The sequence below is a fragment of the Nerophis lumbriciformis genome, linkage group LG14 (assembly GCF_033978685.3).
Source record: "Nerophis lumbriciformis linkage group LG14, RoL_Nlum_v2.1, whole genome shotgun sequence".
In the NCBI taxonomy this organism is placed as follows: domain Eukaryota; kingdom Metazoa; phylum Chordata; class Actinopteri; order Syngnathiformes; family Syngnathidae; genus Nerophis; species Nerophis lumbriciformis.
In genome coordinates this window covers 15,253,824-15,273,823 of record NC_084561.2, presented here as the reverse complement: position 1 = coordinate 15,273,823, position 20,000 = coordinate 15,253,824, and the positions used below count along the sequence as shown (strand labels likewise).

General features: G+C 36.2%; 1 protein-coding gene across 2 annotated transcripts in view; it reads left to right on the top strand.

Moving 5' to 3' along the window:
* LOC133616571 (adhesion G protein-coupled receptor D2) overlaps positions 1–20,000 on the top strand; it is a 314,512-nt gene that overhangs the window by 41,275 nt on the left and 253,237 nt on the right. For both annotated transcript variants that reach the window (XM_061976003.1, XM_061976002.1), the window contains 7 exons: positions 5,916–6,027; positions 6,233–6,370; positions 7,132–7,234; positions 9,873–9,984; positions 15,756–15,811; positions 15,892–16,018; positions 16,291–16,394. In XM_061976003.1, the coding sequence (XP_061831987.1) occupies positions 5,916–6,027; positions 6,233–6,370; positions 7,132–7,234; positions 9,873–9,984; positions 15,756–15,811; positions 15,892–16,018; positions 16,291–16,394 (752 nt within the window). The remainder of the gene's footprint in view (positions 1–5,915; positions 6,028–6,232; positions 6,371–7,131; positions 7,235–9,872; positions 9,985–15,755; positions 15,812–15,891; positions 16,019–16,290; positions 16,395–20,000) is intronic.

Sequence of the window (20,000 nt, the reverse complement as noted above, 5' to 3'; positions counted from 1 at the left end):
TATTCCGATATTGTCCAATTCTTAATTACCGATTCTGATATCAAATGATACCGATATATACAGTCGTGGAATTAACACATTATTATGCCTAATTTTGTTGGATGCATTAAACAATGTAACAAGGTTTTCCAAAATAAATCAACTCAAGTTATGGAAAAAAATTGCCAACATGGCACTGCCATATTTATTATTGAAGTCACAAAGTGCATTATTTTTCTTAACATGCCTCAAAACAGCAGCTTGGAATTTGGGACATGCTCTCCCTGAGAGAGCATGAGGAGGTTAGGTGGGCGGGGTTGGGGGGGGGGGGGCGTGGTTGAGGTGAGGGGTAGAGGGTAGAGGGGGTATATATTGTAGTGTCCTGGTAAAGTTAATGCTGCAAGGGGTTCTGGGTATTTGTTCTGTTGTGTTTATGTTGTGTTACGGTGCGGATGTTCTCCCGAAATGTGTTTGTCATTCTTGTTTGGTGTGGGTTCACAGTGTGGCGCATATTTGTCACAGTGTTAAAGTTGTTTATACGCCCCCCACCTGTATGGCTGTTGACCAAGTATGGTTTGCATTCAATTGTGTGTGTGAAAAGCCGTAGATATTATGTGACTGGGCCGGCACACAAAGGCAGTGCCTTTAAGGTTTATTGGCGCTCTGTACTTGTCCCTACGTCCGTGTACACAGCGCCGTTTTAAAAAGTCATAAATTTTACTTTTTGAAACCGATACCGATAATTTTGAAACCAATACCGATAATTTTGAAACCAATACCGAAAATTTCCGATGTTACATTTTAGAGCATTTATTGGCCGATAATATCGGACATCTATAATGAAAAGTAAAACATATTTAGAGGTGTCCCGATCTGATATTAATATCAGTGTGATAACAGCCAAAAATCGGATTGTATTGATTTGTGCCTAAAATCTGATACAAGCAGCCGGACAACCAGCTACATGTCCTCCAATGAGCACACAACTTCTTCTGTTGAGGTCTAGTCATTTACAAAAGGTAAACATGGTAGGATATAGGCTACTAGGAGCTAGCAGCTACACCACAGCCAAGCACACAATAGCAAGCTCGATCGCACCATCCAGTAGGCCGTGGCGGTTTCTGGCATGTGCTATAATGTACGAGCGTGCAGGGTGACGATTTTTGTCAATCAGTGGAGGTCAAAATGGGGCGGCATGGCGAAGTGGGTAGAGCAACCGTGCCAGAAACCTGAGGGTTGCAGGTTCGCTCCCCGCCTCTTACCATCCAAAAATCGCTGCCGTTGTGTCCTTGGGCGGGACACTTCACCCTTTGCCCCCGGTGCCACTCACACCGGTGAATTGAATGATGAATGATAGGTGGTGGTCGGAGGGGCCGTTGGCGCAAATTGCAGCCACGCTTCCGTCAGTCTACCCCAGGGCAGCTGTGGCTATGAAAGTAGCTTACCACCACCAGGTGTGAATGATTGATGGGTTCTACATGTAAAGCGACTTTGGGTACTTAGAAAAGCGCTATATAAATCCCAGTTATTATTATTATTATTAAAATGACTTAGACTTAGACTTAGACAAACTTTAATGATCCACAAGGGAAATTGTTCAAATTTCCCTTGTGGATCATTAAAGTTTGTCTAAAATGGAGAGGCTCTGAGAATTTTGAGTGGGAATGGATGTGTATCTAACAAACAAACTGTCTTCTATTTGTTGGATTTACAGTGCCGTAATAAGCTGTGGTCTTTATTAGAGATGTCCGATAATATCGAACTGCCGATATTATCGGCCGATAAATGCTTTAAAATGTAATATCGGAAATTATCGGTATCGGTTTCAAAATTATCGGTATCGGTTTCAAAAAGTAAAATGTATGACTTTTTAAAACGCTGCTGTGTACACGGACGTAGGGAGAAGTACAGAGTGCCAATAAACCTTAAAGGCACTGCCTTTGCGTGCCGGCCCAGTCACATGATATCTACTGCTTTTCACACACACACAAGTGAATGCATGCATACTTGGTCAACAGCCATACAGGTCATACTGAGGGTGGCCGTATAAACAACTCTAACACTGCTACAAATATGCGCCACACTGTGAACCCACACCAAACAAGAATGACAAACACATTTCGGGAGAACATCCGCACCGTAACACAACATAAACACAACAGAACAAATACCCAGAACCCCTTGCAGCACTAACTTTTCCGGGACGCTACAATATACACCCCCCCCCCCCCCCCCCCCCCGCTATCCCCTTGTTACATTGTTTAATGCATCCAGCGGAGCATCACAACAAAATTAGGCATAATAATGTGTTAATTCCACGACTGTATATATCGGTATTGGTTGATATCGGAATCGGTAATTAAGAGTTGGACAATATCAGAATATCGGATATTGGCAAAAAAGCCATTATCGGACATTTCTAGTCTTAATGCCTTTTGAGGATAGGATAGGATTCAATGGTGAATATAAATGTTACATCTAGATCTAAAAGTTCAATATTAAATCTAAATGTTCAATATAATCCTGAATGTTAAATCTCAGTGTTAAATTTTACATCTAGGGATGTCCGATATCGGCCTGCCGATATTATCGGCCGATAAATGCGTTAAAATGTAATATCGGAAATTATTGGTATCGTTTTTTTTTTATCATCGCTATCGTTTATTTATTTTTATTTTTTATTTTTTATTAAATCAACATAAAAAACACAAGATACACTTACAATTAGTGCACCAACCCAAAAAACCTCCCTTCCCCATTTACACTCATTCACACAAAAGGGTTGTTTCTTTCTGTTATTAATATTCTGGTTCCTACATTATATATCAATATATATCAATACAGTCTGCAAGGGATACAGTCCGTAAGCACACATGATTGTGCGTGCTGCTGGTCCACTAATAGTACTAACCTTTAACAGTTAATTTTACTCATTTTCATTAATTACTAGTTTCTATGTAACTGTTTTTATATTGTTTTACTTTCTTTTTTATTCAAGAAAATGTTTTTAATTTATTTATCTTATTTTATTTTATTTTTTTAAAAGTACCTCATCTTCACCATACCTGGTTGTCCAAATTAGGCATAATAATGTGTTAATTCCACGACTGTATATATCGGTTGATATCGGTATCGGTTGATATCGTTATCGGTAATTAAAGAGTTGGACAATATCGGAATATCGGATATCGGCAAAAAGCCATTATCGGACATCCCTAGTTACATCCAAATCTAAATGTTCAATCTAAATGTAAAACGTTGAATCTAAGTGTTGAATGTTGAATCTCAGTGGTAATTGTTGAGTCTAAATGTTGAATGTAAATGTTAAATGGTTATCCATCCATCCATATTCTACTGTTTGTCCCTTTCGAGGTCGCGGGGGTTGTTGGAGCCTATCTCAGCTGCATTAGAGTGGAAGGTCGTCACAAATCTAAATGTTGAATCTAAATATTAAATGTTAAATATAAATGTTAAATATAAATATTGAATCTAAATAATCAATCCAAATGTTAAATCTGAATATTTAATCTAAATGTTAAATGTTGAATCTGAGCCTAAATGTTAAATCTAAATCCATCCATCCATTTTCTGATGCCTGGAGCCTAGTCCCAGCTGCATTCGCTAAATGGTAAATCTAAATTCTAAATAGTAATGTTGAATATAAATCTAAATGTTGAATATAAAAATTAAATATTATCTCTAAATCTAAAGGTGAATATGGAATCTAAATATTAAATCCAAATGTTGAATTTTAATGTTGAATATACATGTTCAATCTAAATATTGAATGTTGTGTTAAATCTAAATGTAAATGTTGAATCTAAATAATACATTTTAAATCTAAATGTATATTGATCCATCCATTTTTTACCGCTTGTCCTTTTCGAGGTTGCGGAGGTTGCTGGAGTCTATCTCAGCTGCATACGAGTGGAAGGTCGCCACAGATCTAAATGTTAAATCTAAATCTTAAATCTAAATGTTAAATATGAATGTTAAATCTAAATATTGAATCTAAATAATCAATCCAAATGTTTAATCTAAATGTTAAATCTAAATCCATCTATCCATTTTCTAATGCCTGGAGCCTAGTCCCAGCTGCATTCGCTAAATAGTATTGTTGAATATAAATCTAAATGTTCAATATAAAAATTAAATGTTATCGCTAAATCTAAAGGTGAATATGGAATCTAAGTATTAAATCCAAATGTTGAATTTTAATGTTGATTATAAATGTTGAATCTAATTATTGAATGTTATGTTAAATCTAAATGTAAATGTTGAATCTAAATAATACATTTGAAATCTAAATGTAAATGTTGAATCTAAATATTATACCCAAATATTTAATCTAAGTGCTGACTCTAAATCTAATGTTAAATATACAAGTTCAATATAAATGTTACATCTAAATGTAATTGTAAAATAAATTAAAAGAAAAGTGAGCTAAATGTGAGAAAAGTGAGCTAAATATTTAAAATACATCAGCTAGAAAAGTGTGCTTTGAATTTTTTACATTCGGCGCCCCATACACACAGCATCAGTATTTGGGAACAAAGATTAAGTAAAAGAATTTAAAAATATTTTTTGTGGCAGCTATACATTTAATTTTGTCTCAAAGCACACAACTGTGGTGTGTTCAAGGTCAGTCAAATAAATTGCGGAAATGAGTTATGCAAGGGTAATTAGCGCCCACCTGTGTAGTGTGGGTTGCACCTGCGGTGGTGCGGCATCACTGAGGGGTGGGATCCGACCCGCCACCGTCCAAAATTTGGCCCGCGGGAAATCCCAAGTTAAAAAAACAAAACAAAAAAACCCCTACATATTTTAAATTATTTTTTTATTATTATTTTTTAATATCTGTCCTTTCTAATCCATTTTCTACCGCTTGTTACTCTCGGTGTCTCCTAGCCGCTCAGGCAAATCATATTGTCTAAAAATGCATTTTCCCAACGATAACGTGACATCATCGCGCTCGGAATATACACCATATTGCCAAAAGTATTTGGCTACCCATCCAAATGATGACAATCAGGTGTCCTAATCACTTGGCCCGGTGTATAAAATCAAGCACTTAGGCATGGAGACTGTTTCTACAAACATTTGTGAAAGAATGGGCCGCTTTCAGTGATTTCCAGCGTGGAACTGTCATAGGATGCACCTGTGCAACAAATCCAGTCATGAAATTTCCTCGCTCCTAAATATTCCAAAGTCAACTTTGTTATTAGAAAAGTGAAGAGTTTGGGAACAACAGCAACTCAGCCACCAAGTGGTAGGCCACGTAAACTGACAGAGAGGGGTCAGCGGATGCTGAAGTGCATAGTACTTTCTGCACAGTCAGTTGCTGCAGAGCTCCAAACTTCATGTGACCTTCCAATTAGCCCACGTCCAGTACGCAGAGAGCTTCATAAAATGGGTTTCCATGGCCGGGCAGCTGCATCTAAGCCATACATCACCAAGTCCAATGCACGTAACCACTGGACTCTAGAGCAGTGGAGACGCCTTCTCTGGACTGATCACTCACGCTTTTCCATCTGGCAATCTGATGGACCAGTCTGGGTTTGGAGGTTGCCAGGAGAACGCTACATTTCGGACTGCATTGTGCCGAGTGTGAAATTTGGTGGAAGAGGAATTATGGCGTGGGGTTGTTTTTCAGGTCCCTTAGTTCTAGTGAAAGGAACTTTGAATGCTCCAGGATAGCAAAACATTTTGGACAATTCCATGGGATGGCACTTCAAGTTCATATGTGAGTTAAGGCAGGTGGCCAAATACTTTTGGCAATATAGTGTATATTTACTGTACATTCACTATGTATTTTTTTTAACCCAATGCGGCCCCCGAGTCAAAAAGTTTTTGGGCACCCCTGCTCTAATGGTTATGGCAGCTTGGTATGATGACAAAACTGTGGCCTCACATGTCCATTTGAATTCCTTCAACAGATCAGCGTGGGACCGTTCACTATTATCAACAGCATCGACAAGCTCACTGAGACTCTGGCAGACATGTTGTCCTCTGAGGGAAGAGGATTCTCACTTTCCACCAAGAATATCGGTATGAAACAACCTAAAATGTGGCAGATAATACAATAGAACAGACACGCTTAGGGTTTAGGTTAATAGAAAGTATTGTACATTGCCCTGATGAATAAATAACGTACAGTATGTGGTCAGATTGAAATCATTGGTTTTCACTCTGGATGTAGTTATTTTACTGCGTTTTCTTTTTGCTGCGGGGCGTCTGACGTCTGAATGGCCAGATGTGTTCATCAGGAGCCACAGGCTGTCGGAAGAAAGCTGCTGTCAATCATTTAAACCGTCTGACATGGGCGCCAGTGGAAATGATCGGGATGAGCTGCTTATCCCGGACTCGGAGCTGCAGAGGCTTCAGAAACTGGGTAGGGAAAATTTGCAGAGACAGAATCTTAACAACAAGAACTAGAGATGTCCGATATTATCGGCCGATAAATGCTTTAAAATGCAATATTGGAAATTATCGGTATCGTTTTGTTTTTTTATTATCGGTATCGTTTTTTTTATTTTTATTTTTATTTTTATTTTTTTTTATTAAATCAACATAAAAAACACAAGATACACTTACAATTAGTGCACCAACCCAAAAAACCTCCCTCCCCCATTTACACTCATTCACATTCATTCACACAAATGGGTTGTTTCTTTCTGTTATTAATATTCTGGTTCCTACATTATATATCAATATATATCAATACAGTCTGCAAGGGATACAGTCCGTAAGCACACACGTGCGTGCTGCTGGTACACTAATAGTACTAACCTTTAACAGTTAATTTGACTCATTTTCATTAATTACTAGTTTCTATGTAACTGTTTTTATATTGTTTTACTTTCTTTTTTATTCAATAATTTTTTTTAAATGTATTTATCTTATTTTATTTATTTTATTTTTTTTAAAAGGACTTTATCTTCACCATACCTGGTTGTCCAAATTAAGCATAATAATGTGTTAATTCCACAACTGTATATATCGGTATCGGTTAATATCGGTATTGGTAATTAAGAGTTGGACAATATCGGAATATCGGATATCGGCAAAAAAGCCATTATCGGACATCCCTAACAAGAACAATCCGGAAGGGTCATTTGGAAACCTTGTCTGTTGTTTTTCCCCCCCTCCCAGGACATAAGGATGTGATGTTTATTCACACTCACTACAGCCACCTGATTGAGATTTTATCTGCTCCACCAGAGCCATCTCTGAGTAAACAAGAGAAAGTACAAAGGTTTGAATTCTATTGCTTCTATACCAGCTTCTATACTTTTTTTCACCAAGCACCACCTCAGAAAAAACCTGGCTCTCCAACATAATGACCAACATTAAAATACAGTAGCGTAGTAGGCCCAAGTGTTCATTAAAAACAAGGCAGAGGTTTTATTTAACGAGTATATTTAATATTTTTGGCCACTGTAACATTACATACAGTTTGAACAGTAACATTGTGTTTGAATATAGGAAAATAAAACACTGTACTTTAATCAAGGGATTATTTGGTGTACCATGAGACGGAGCCCGCATACCACAAGTGGTAGATGTAGCACAGTTTGAGAATCAATGCACTATAAAAACAAAGATTGTTGGAGTTGCGTTGCCAGAATTTTACCGTAAAAAAAAAGTAGTACCGTTGCTCTTTTTACAGCAATTCAGTGTAAAAAAACCAGTAAAACAGTTTACAGTAAAATGTTGGCAACTGAGCTGCCAGTTTTTTGCCGTAAAATCAATTTTTGTTTTTAAGTGTAGTTATTTACTCGATGATCTTTTATAGTAATTACATCTATGAGGAAAAACATAAATAATTAGCGCTGTCTCACGATTCATTTTTTATTAGATTAATCACACTCCTTAATTTTGACTAATTTTGATTAATCATGATTAATCGCAGTAAATTATTTCCATAATTTAAATTTCCTTTAAAAAAAAAAAAAAAATCCCAAAGTGCGCTTTTATTGTCATTCGTTAGCTTTTTGAATATAACATATAAATATTGAATATCTTTGGCCAATGTAACATTACACACGGTTTGAACAGTAACACTGCGTTTGAAAAAACCCCCCCTAAAAAACACAATACTTTAATCAAGTGAGTCTTTGGCACACCACTAGATGGACCACTAATGATGATAATAATAATAATAATAATAATAATAATAATAATAATAATAATAATAATAATACCACAGTTTGAGAATCAATGTTCTATATGATAAAAGGATCTTTAGACTGCTTAGTCAAAGTAATGGAGGCAAATCATTGATCACACACCTACAAATGCAGTGCTTTTCAACCACTGTGCCGTGGCACACTGGTGTACCGTGAGATACAACCTGGTGTGCCGTGGGAGATTATGCAATTTCACCTAATTGGGTTAAAAAAATATTTTTTGCAAACCGGTAATTATAATCCGCAAATGTGCCGTTGTTGAGTGTCTGTGCTGTAACCGTGTAATACTCTTCCATATCAGTAGGTGGCAGCAGGTAGCTAATTGCTTTGTAGATGTCGGGAACACGGTTTGTTCTGATCACAATATGCGGGAGGCAGCGTGCAGGTAAAAAGGTGTCTAACGCTTAAACCAAAAATAAACAAAAGGCGAGTGCCGCTAAGAAAAGGCATTGAAGCTTAGGGATGGCTATGCTGAATGAAGCTAAAACTGAACTGGCTGCAAAGTAAACAAAAACAGAATGCTGGACGACAGCAAAAACTTACAGCGTATGGAGCAGCAGACGGCGTCCACAAAGTACATTCGTACATGACGTGACAGTCAACAACAAAATAGGCGCTAGACAAGAACTAAAACACTACACACAGGAAAACAGCAAAAAACTACAAAAAAGTCACGGCATGATGTGACAGATGGTGACAGTACACCTACTTTGAGACAAGAGCTATAGTGATGCATGGTTGGTTATGGTTTGAATTAATATCCAAAAATAGCAAGAATTACTTTTTACTGTCAATATCGGCTGCCGAGTTTCATTTTCGGGATTTTTTCAATGAAAAAAATGTGCCTCGGCACAGAAAAGGTTGAAAAACACTGTACTAATGTACCAAAATATATAATGTAAATGCAATTTATCCTTTCCTTGACCTATGAAAGAGATTAAAAATGAACGAAATCTCAGTTAGGAAAGGTAATTCCATTTTGAGTAACGCAACCAAAATTATTTACAAAAATAGAGCACAAATGTCCCGGGATTTTACCTGAAAAGACGAGAGTCCCCATGATGACGTAACGGGTTGAATCATGATTAATCGCTGTAAATTATTTGCATGATTGAAATTTCCTTTAAAAAAAAAAAAATACCAAAGTGCAATTTTATTGTCATTCATTACCTTTTTGAATATAAAATATAAATATTGAATATCTTTGTCCACTGTAACATTACGCACGGTTTGAACAGTAACACTGCGTTTGAAAAACCCCCCTAAAAAAACCACAATACTTTAATCAAGTGAGTCTTTGGCACACCACTAGATAGAGCCCAAGTACCACTAATAGTACACGTACCACAGTTTGAGAATCAATGTTCTATATGATTGATCACACACCTACTAATGTACCAAAATATATAATGTAAATGCAATTCATCCTTTCCTTGACCTATGAAAGAGATTAAAAATGAACAAAATCTCACTTAGGAAAAGTAATTCCATTTTGAGTAACGCAACCAAAATTATTTACAAAAATAGAGCACAAATGTCCCGGGATTTTACCCGAAAAGACGAGAGTCCCCATGATGACGTAACAAGTTGAATATACAAATGTGATTTATTCATTGGGTTTCTCGTCGTACAGACTTACAAAGATGCCAAACATGCCTGTGTGCTACAAAACAGACGTTAACACCGGTTGTCTCCTTTTTCCAGAACCCTCCGCGGTCGCCTGGCTTCTGCCGTCATATCTGCTACCGTCCGCGATGCGACCAAGGCCCAAACCATCCCTGTTGCTGTCAAGTACAAGCTGGGCTTAACACACGTGGTACTGTATTTTCCTAATAATAATAATATATATCACATATACGGTGGTACCTCGATTTACCAACCCCTCAATTTGCAAACTTTTAGAACCATGTCTCTGTGTACGAACATTCTTTCATTTTGTGTTCCGCCTGCAGGCAAAAATGGACTTCTGTCCAGGCAGGAACCAATTATTCATATTTACTTTGTTTCTAACGGAGAAATTTGCTTCACTGAACAAACTTTTCAATTTACGAATCCTGTTAAGAAGCAATAATGTTCCTAAATCGAGGTACCACTGCACTATAATAGTATGTAACATAGTATGTATGAACTAGACCAGGGTTGTCCAAAATGTTTCCATTTTCGGGAGAACATCCGCACCGTAACACAACATAAACACAACAGAACAAATACCCAGAATCCCTTGCAGTACTAACTCTTCCGGGACGCTACAATATAAACCCCCCAGCTACCCCCTACCCCCGCCCACCTCAACCTCCTCATAGTCTCTCTCAGGGAGAGCATGTCCCAAATTCCAAGCTGCTGTTTGGATAGATAGATACCGATACCGATAATAAAAATGTTTGCCTCCTCTCTGCTTGTAGATTTCGGGTCCTTCCTGTGGCTGTCCAATAGATCAAAGAAACCGACACCACTACGTCGCATACCATCGCACACAGTGGAGGTTTACACACTGAAACATTTTTTTTTTTCAAAAAGCTATTTTCTAAACCAATACTTTATACTAGAGATGTCCGATAATGGCTTTTTTTTAACCGATATTCCGATATTGACCAACTCTTAATTACCGATTCTGATATCAACCGATGCCGATATATACAGTTGTGGAATTAACACATTACTATGCCTAATTTTGTTGTAATGCCCCGCTGGATGCATTAAACAATGTAACAAGGTTTTCCAAAATAAATCAACTCAAGTTATGGAAAAAAATGCCAACATGGCACTGCCATATTTATTATTGAAGTCACAAAGTGCATTATTTTTTTTAACATGCCTCAAAACGATAACAGTGCAATACTTTTTCATAACATGGTCACTACTGCTTAGTTTCTCTTGTTATATATTCTATTCTATTTTTATTCTCATTGTTGCTTTTTATTTTTATTCGTATTGTAATATTTTTCTATTTTGTTTCCATTTATACCCCCATTATTTACTTTTTACTTTTTAAATTCGATCTCAATTCTGTACACTGCTGCTGGAATTCAAATTTTCCTGAGGGAACTCTCCTGAAGGAATCAATTAAGTACTATCTATCTATCTATCCAAACAGCAGCTTGGAATTTGGGACATGCTCTCCCTGAGAGAGACTATGAGGAGGTTGAGGTGGGCGGGGGTAGGGGGTAGCTGGGGGGTTTATATTGTAGCGTCCCGGAAGAGTTAGTACTGCAAGGGATTCTGGGTATTTGTTCTGTTGTGTTTATGTTGTGTTACGGTGCGGATGTTCTCCTGAAATGTGTTTGTCATTCTTGTTTGGTGTGGGTTCACAGTGTGGCGCATATTTGTAACAATGTTAAAGTTGTTTATACGGCCACCCTCAGTGTGACCTGTATGGCTGTTGACCAAGTTTGAATTGCATTCACTTGAGTGTATTTGTCAAAAACTGCATGTTTTATGTGACAGGGCCGGCACATAAAGGCTGTGTGCCTTTATTGACGCTCTGTACTTCTTCCTACGTCCGTGTTCACAGAGGCGTTTTAAAAAGTCATACATTTTTACTTTCTGAAACCGATACCGATAATTAAGAAACCGATACCGATAATATCCGATATCACATTTTAAAGCATTTATCGGCCGATAATATCGGCCTGCCGATATTATCGGACATCCCTACTTTATACTGTATATTCTAAACCAGTGTGATTCTCAAACTTTGGTACGTGGTCAATTCCACATCTAGTGGTACGCCAAAGAATCACTTCATTAAATATTCAAACACGGTGTTACTGTTCAAACTGTGTGTACTGTTACAGTGGCCAAAAAATATAAAATATACTTGTTATATAGAACCCCTGTCTTGTTTTTAATTAATATTTAGGCCTACTATGCCACTGTATTTTAATGTTGGTCATTATGGCGGTACTTGGACAGCCAAATGTTTTCTGAGGTGGTACTTAGTGAGATATGTTTGAGAACCACTGTCCTAAAACTTAGGGCTTCCCTCAATTTTGGTGAGTGTTTAAAAGTCCCGGGGACCCAAATGGGTCATTAAGGTGTTAAAAAGAAGTCATAAATTAATATTTTTTCACTTTCAATCAATACTTAGCTACTGTCAGGTTCAAACACCAAACTATCTATTAAACAAAGACAAGAAGAAAAGAATCAAACAGAGACAGGATTCAATTAAGCTCACAAGGAGAGCGCGTGCACTTGCACCCTCGTACAATGTCGCCCCACGCTCTGAGGAAAGGGTTCCACACGCCTCCTCATTTATTTGGGCATTTTCTGATTACATAGCTGCAGCTGCTTCTAAGGGGAGGGGCCATAAACAGCTGCTGCATTGGGTCATAAACAGTTCAAACAAAAAGGTGCTTGGAGCGGTGCCAGGTTTGCCCCCTCTCTGCTTGTAGATTTCGGGTCCTTCCTGTGGCTGTCCAATAGATCAAAGAAACCGACACCTCCACGTCGCATCCCACTGCACACAGTGGAGGTTTACAAGCGGTAGGCCTTTTGCTTGATAAGATCAAAGACAGCTTTTGTCTTCTCGCAGGGCAACCTGAACTGAAAACAAGTTGTGTGATAACTTATATACAATTATTCTGACAACTACCTATAGATCAACTACAGATCTGTTGACTTACATTTTAAATATTTTTTACGTTTTATGCCCTCTTTTTGTCAAAGAAACCCCTGTTTTTTGTGACAAAAACACAAAATATGCAATATTTCTGCTCAGTGACCTTGTGTTTAGAGTGTCCGCCCTGAGACTGGAAGGTTGTGAGTTCAAACCCCGGCCGAGTCATACCAAAGACTATAAAAATAGGACCCTTTGCCTCCCTGCTTGGCACTCAGCATCAAGGGTTGGAATTGGGGGTTAAATCACCAAAATGATTCACGAGCGGGGCCACCGCTGCTGCTCACTGCTCCCCTCATCTCCCAGGGGGTGTACATGGGGATGGGTCAAATGCAGAGGATAATTTCACCACACCTAGTGTGTGTATGACTATCGTTGGGACTTTAACTTTAACTTTAATATTTCCCCCCCAAAATACTCAAAGCGGAATATTTGATGTGAAGTACAGTAATTAGAGCCTTAAATTGGATAACAATAATTAATAACAACGCTTCATTATTATTTTTTTTTAAATGTATTTATTTTTTTATTAATCAATCCAACAAAACAATACCATAATAATGCAATTCCAAAACCAAACCCGACCCAGCAACATTCAGAATAGAAATCAACAGAGCAATTGAAACATGAAACAAAACATGAAACAAAACAATCCAAAAGTAGTCAAACAAAAATGAATAATATCAACAACAGTATCAATATTAATAATAATTCGAACATAGCAGTGATTAGAAATCCCTCATTGACATTATCATTACAGCCATTTATAAAAAATAAAAACATTTAAAAAAAATGAACAATAGTGTGACAGTGGCTTACAATTGCATTGTGTCCAATATTTTCAACAAAGATCAAAGTCATATTTTAGGTTCATTTAATAGTTAAAACAAATTTAAATAATGGATCCCATATTCCAATATATGACTCATTATTATCTAAACTAAATGCAGTTTTATTATATAATATTATAATAAATTATGTAATATTATTTATTATTATTGTCTTTTGAAGGATTACAGTTAAAGAACAAATCTGACTAAAGGTCTCGGGTTTCATATATCAGTCATATATCAATATATATTATTTTTAGTTTTCTAGGTTGTTCTCAAACTTTCTTCACCAAGTACCACCTCAAAAAACCCTTGGCGTTCCAAGTACCACCATAATGATCAACATCAAAATGCAGTAGCGTAGTAGGCCTAAGTATTCATTACAAGCCAGTCAGAGGTTTTATTTGACAAGTATATTTAATATTTTGGCCACTGTAACATTACACACAGTTTGGGAACCCACATACCCATACTTGCCAACCTTGAGACCTCCGATTTCGGGAGGTGGGGAGTGGGGGGTGGGGGGCGTGGTCGGGGTGGTGCGGGGGCGTGGTTGGGGGCGGGGCTAAGAGGGGAGGAGTATATTTACAGCTAGAATTCACCAAGTCAAGTATTTCATATATATATATATATATATATATATATATATATATATATATATAAGAAATACTTGACTTTCGGTGAATTCTAGCTATATATATATTTATTTTATTATATATATATGTATATATATATATGTATATATATATATATATATATATATATATATATATATATATATATTTTTTAATAAAATAAATACTTGAATTTCAGTGTTCATTTATTTACACATATACACACACATAACCTTTCTACTCATTGTTGAGTTAAGGGTTGAATTGTCCATCCATGTTCTATTCTCTGTCACTATTTTTCTAACCATGCTGAACACCCTTTCGCAGGTACCCAGAAAGGTTTTGAGTACCACCAAAAAAACTGAATCTCTGAAGACAGTATAAAAATCTGTGTTAAAGGTGTACAAATACTGTTTGTATAATAAGCATGTTATTTTTTATTTATTTTTTTACAAATGAGGGTTAAGAGTTTAGTACTAAAAAAAAAAGAAAAAAGAATGTGGCTTAAGTACAGTTTTTTAATTGAGCTGCTGCATTTTTTGGTTGGGTTGTTTATTTATTGAGTAACTTCTATACATTTCTAAAAGGGGAATAATGTAATAAAGTGATCTATGTTTGTCTGTTGCCATCTCCTGGTGAATGTTGGCTATAGCGGACTGGGGTTACTTTTTGGTTGGCCAACGATTTACGTGGTGTTGCGCACCTGACGTCACTCAGGTCTGCATGGAGCTGGAGGGGGCGTGGCTTCCAGCTCCGCCTGAATTTCGGGAGAAAATTTGTCCCGGGAGGTTTTCGGGAGAGGCGCTGAATTTCGGGAGTCTCCCGGAAAATCCGGGAGGGTTGGCAAGTGTGCACATACCACCGTTTAAAAATCACTGCTCTAGATCAACTTCCAATCTATTCACAGATTGTACGTTTTTATTATTTTAAAAAAAATCTTATGTTGGTCAAGGTTTAATTTATATGGCAAACACACCAAAATATGCAATATGTTCCCCCCAAAAATATTACAAGGCGAAATATTTGATGTGAAGCAATTATAAACTTGAATAGGTCATTAATTCATAACAACATTGATTTGAATCAATTATTGTTTTTTGAGCAATGACAGTGTTAAAGTAAAAAAAAAGACTGCCTGCATGGCAGGTTTGTGTTATTAAAGTCAATATCGCAACATTTTCTCGTTGCATTACACCTGTTTGCTCTTTTATTCCACTTTTTATGTTTTTTTTAAAAACTATTTTCAAAATGATCTGCAGGCCGCACTTTGGACATGCCTGAACTAGACAATGAGAGGCGCGGGGAATGTGTATGTGGCATCTTTCTATATTTCCCCATCCAGCAGCTCGCCTTGAGCTGTCGGCTGCAGCAGCAACATTGTCCCCATTCCCGCTCTGCATGCCATTTGAGTACAATCACAATAGGCTTGTCATTAAATAGCAAAACTAGTTTACGTGACCTCGTATCAAATCAATTCCTCATGCAGTGCCGGTGACACAGATAAAAACGAACTGTATTTATTGCCTAGATGGAGTATGCACGGAGATTTACCCCGGTGTGCGCCTTCTGGAATTTCAGCCTCATGTAAGTTTGATCCACATGAACAATAATTGTGTCATTAGCAGACTCATCACTAAATGTGTGATTTTTTTTTGTGTACAAAGGCACAGTCAGACCAGTGGTTGGTCCAGTGACGGTTGCAGTGTCATCTTTGCCGGGTCTGGTGTCACATCCTGTCTCTGCAACCACACCACAAACTTTGCAGTATTGATGAATTACTTAAAGCCAAAGGTAACCGAACGGTTTAAATACCAGCAGTAAGTGCAGTGCATTTGAATTGCAGTAACATCTATCAACCAATAGGTGGCACTCCTGGTGTTCCGCCTGTGTTTAAACATGCTTTTACACTTTTTGTCTTTGAAAATCAATTCAAGTTTTGGTTCAGTGTGGTCGTCTTTAGAAGGCCGTCTCTCCCAAAAAGCAATGCATTCAACTTATGTCTGATTATTCTCCTGTTGTAACAATAATAACAATATTCTCCTCTGTCCTCGTGTGTGTCCAAGTGGAGTCCCGAGGAAGAACTCGTTTTGACCAAGCTGACGTTCATCGGCTCCGGAGCATCTCTGTGCGCTCTGGTGGTGACCTTGATGCTTTTCACCGTGTTGGAGTGAGTATTTGATCATGCGAGCGATAATGTGTGTGTTTGTACTGTGTATATATATTTATATATATATACACAGTACAGGCCAAAAGTTTGGACATACCTTCTCATTTCAATGCATTTTCTTTATTTTCATGACTATTTACATTGTGGATTGTCACTGATGGCATCAAAACTCTGACACCTGTGAAGTGAAAACCCTTTCAGGTGACTATCTCTTGAAGCTCATCGAGAGAATGCCAAGAGTGTGCAAAGCAGTAATCAGAGCAAAGGGTGGCTATTTTGAAGAAACTAGAATATAAGACATGCGTTCAGTTGTTTCGCCTTTTTAGGTTAAGTACATAACTCCACATGTGTTCATTCATAGTTTTGATGCCTTCAGCGACAATCCACAATGTAAATAGTCATGAAAATAAAGAAAACGCATTGAATGAGAAGGTGTGTCCAAACTTTTGGCCTGTACTGTATATATAAATATAAATATATATATATATATATATATATATATATATATACTGTGTGTATATATATATATACTGTGTGTGTGTGTATATATATATATATATATATATATATATATATATATATATATATATATATATATATATATATATACGTAGACAGTATATATATACAATAATATATATACACACCTATACATGTACACACATATACTGTATATACATATACAAAAATATATATATACACCTATACATATATAAGTGCATATATATATTTATGTATGTATGTATATATGTTAATATATATATATATATATATATATATATGTATATAATGTGTATATATATAGTGTGTGTATATATATATAAAAAAAATTGTACGTATGTATATATACATATACTGTATATATGTGTATATATACAGTATATATATGTGTATGTATATATATACTGTATATATATGTGTGTATATATATATGTATATGTATGTATATACACACATATATATATATATATACTGTGTATATATATATATATACTGTGTGTATATATATATATATATATATATATATATATACACACACATATATATACAGTATATATATATATATATATATACATACACACATATATATATATGTGTATGTATATATATATATACTGTATATACGTGTGTGTGTATATATATATATATATATATATATATATATATATATAGTAATAAATGGGGTCAGATTATTTATCTAGATCCTCACCACAATTTTAAAGATGCTTCCTTGAGCCATGTGTTGGAAATCAGCAACGTTTGGAGGAAATATGACGACCACAATTTGCAAAACATAGAATTCCGTAGTTTCAGTTCCATGTTTTAAATTCATACAGAGTAGCACATTTAAAAACAACCCCATGTGACCAAATTGTTTTACAGTCAAAAAAAAATTAAAAATAGTGCAAAACAATGTTGAATGTACATTTTAACACAGCCAGTTGAATAAAATACTAGAATGGCATTTGTATCTTAAAAGAAGTGGGGAAAAAATGCGGTGGTTTTTTCGTCAGGTAACTTTTTAAATGCCACTGCCAAGGCCATGTGTTTTATTTATTTATTTATCTAATAATTTTTGTGTAGGTTGACCCAAAAATGGTTTAAATCAGGGTTCTTCCGAGCAAAAGTCATTCCTGCAGGAAGAGAAAAGAGCCTTCCCTAAATGATTCACACACATTTTGATGCTTCGCATTGTCATTGGCGTTGGTACCATGAGATTAGACAAGATCTGACCAATCTAGATCTAGAACATTAGACTAGATCTGACCAATCTAAATCTACGAGATTAGACTAGATCTGACCAATCTAAATCTATGAGATTAGACACGATCTGACCAATCTAAATCTATGAGCATGAACTGATGAAGCCTGCTCGGATGAGAGGTGAAACGTCTTCTAAGACAAACTGAAAAATCCAGTTGCCCAGAGAACATTCTCCATAAAGTCGTGGTAACTTCCTAATTGACTAATTGCATTATTTTATTGTTTCAGTGAGTACCGTGTCAAATATGCAGATTATGGTTTTATTTGATTAGAAATAGAAAGGCAGTGTTCAACTGTTAGATGTCTTAATTGGTTTAAGGTTGCTGGAGCTGCTCGCACTATAAATCTGAGGTGAGTATCGACTTGTGCTAATCTCCTAATTAGAGTAGTCTACATGTGAGTCCATGCCAAAGGTTTATGGTGACATTGTGCAGCTGTTAATTAGCGTTAGGGTCACTGAGGGATCCTAATAGGCCGTCAAGAAGCTGCTACTACGATTTACGACTATCCGGAAATCTTAGGATCTGTAAGCGCAAGCCATGCATTGGACATGCATGGTTAGTTCAAATAATACATTAAAAGAGTTGAGTAATATTATCTTCAAATGTAATCTTCCATCATTTCATTTAATAAACAATGTATTGTATTTTCCGCACTATAAGGCGCACCGTCAATGAATGGCCTATTTTAAAACTTTGTTCATATATAAGGCGCACCGCATTATTAGGTGCACCGCATTATAAGGCGCATAGAATAGACGCTACAGTAGAGGCTGGGGTTATTTTATGCATCGCGTAGTTGCGAGACCTGTTGTGGCTCAATATTGGTCCATATATAAGGCGCACCGGATTATAAGGCGCACTGTCAGCTTTTGAGAAAATTGGAGGTATTTGATGCGCCTTATAGTGCGGAAAATACGGTAATTAATAATCTCTATGCAGTATTTACCTATGAATTATAAATTTCTGTTATTTTTTTTCTACTCTATCTATTCATTCATGTATCCTTAATATATTACTTAGTCAAACTTATTTTATTTTTATTTACAATTAAATTGGTCTATTCTTGTTTTATTTACTATTATTTTTTTACTGTTTATTTAATTTTTTAATCCTTATTTTAACATATTTATTTCCTTTTTTTATTGTAGGTAAATATAATGTACATACAAATGTAATCATGTGATGTCATTTCGTTATTTTATACCATACTTTGTTATACTTTAACATGCCATACTATACCATACAGTGTCATATAATGTCATACCATTCCATATTACACTATACCATACCATACAATGTCATAACATTCCATGTTATACCATACAATGTCGTAACATATGTTATACCATACCATGTCAGACCATTCTTTAACATTACATATCATACCCTACCATGTCATACCATACCCTACCATGTCATACCATACCATACCATACCATGTGATTTTCATACCATAACGTCATAACATACCATACCATGTACTTGTCAAACCTTGTCTTATCATACCATGTTGAATCATGCCATGTCCTACCCTACCATACCATACCTTACCATACCATACCATACTGTACTATACCATGTCATACCATTCCATGTTGTACCATGCCATACCATAACATTACATATTAAACCACGCCATGTCATACCAAACCGCACCGTACCATATGGAACCATATCATGTCATACCTTAACATGTCATATCACGTGATTGTATACCATACTATGTTATACATTAAAATGCCATACCATGTCATATAATGTAATGCCATGCCATGTTGTATCATACCATAACATACTATATCATACCATATCATGTCTTACCATACCATGTCATGTCATG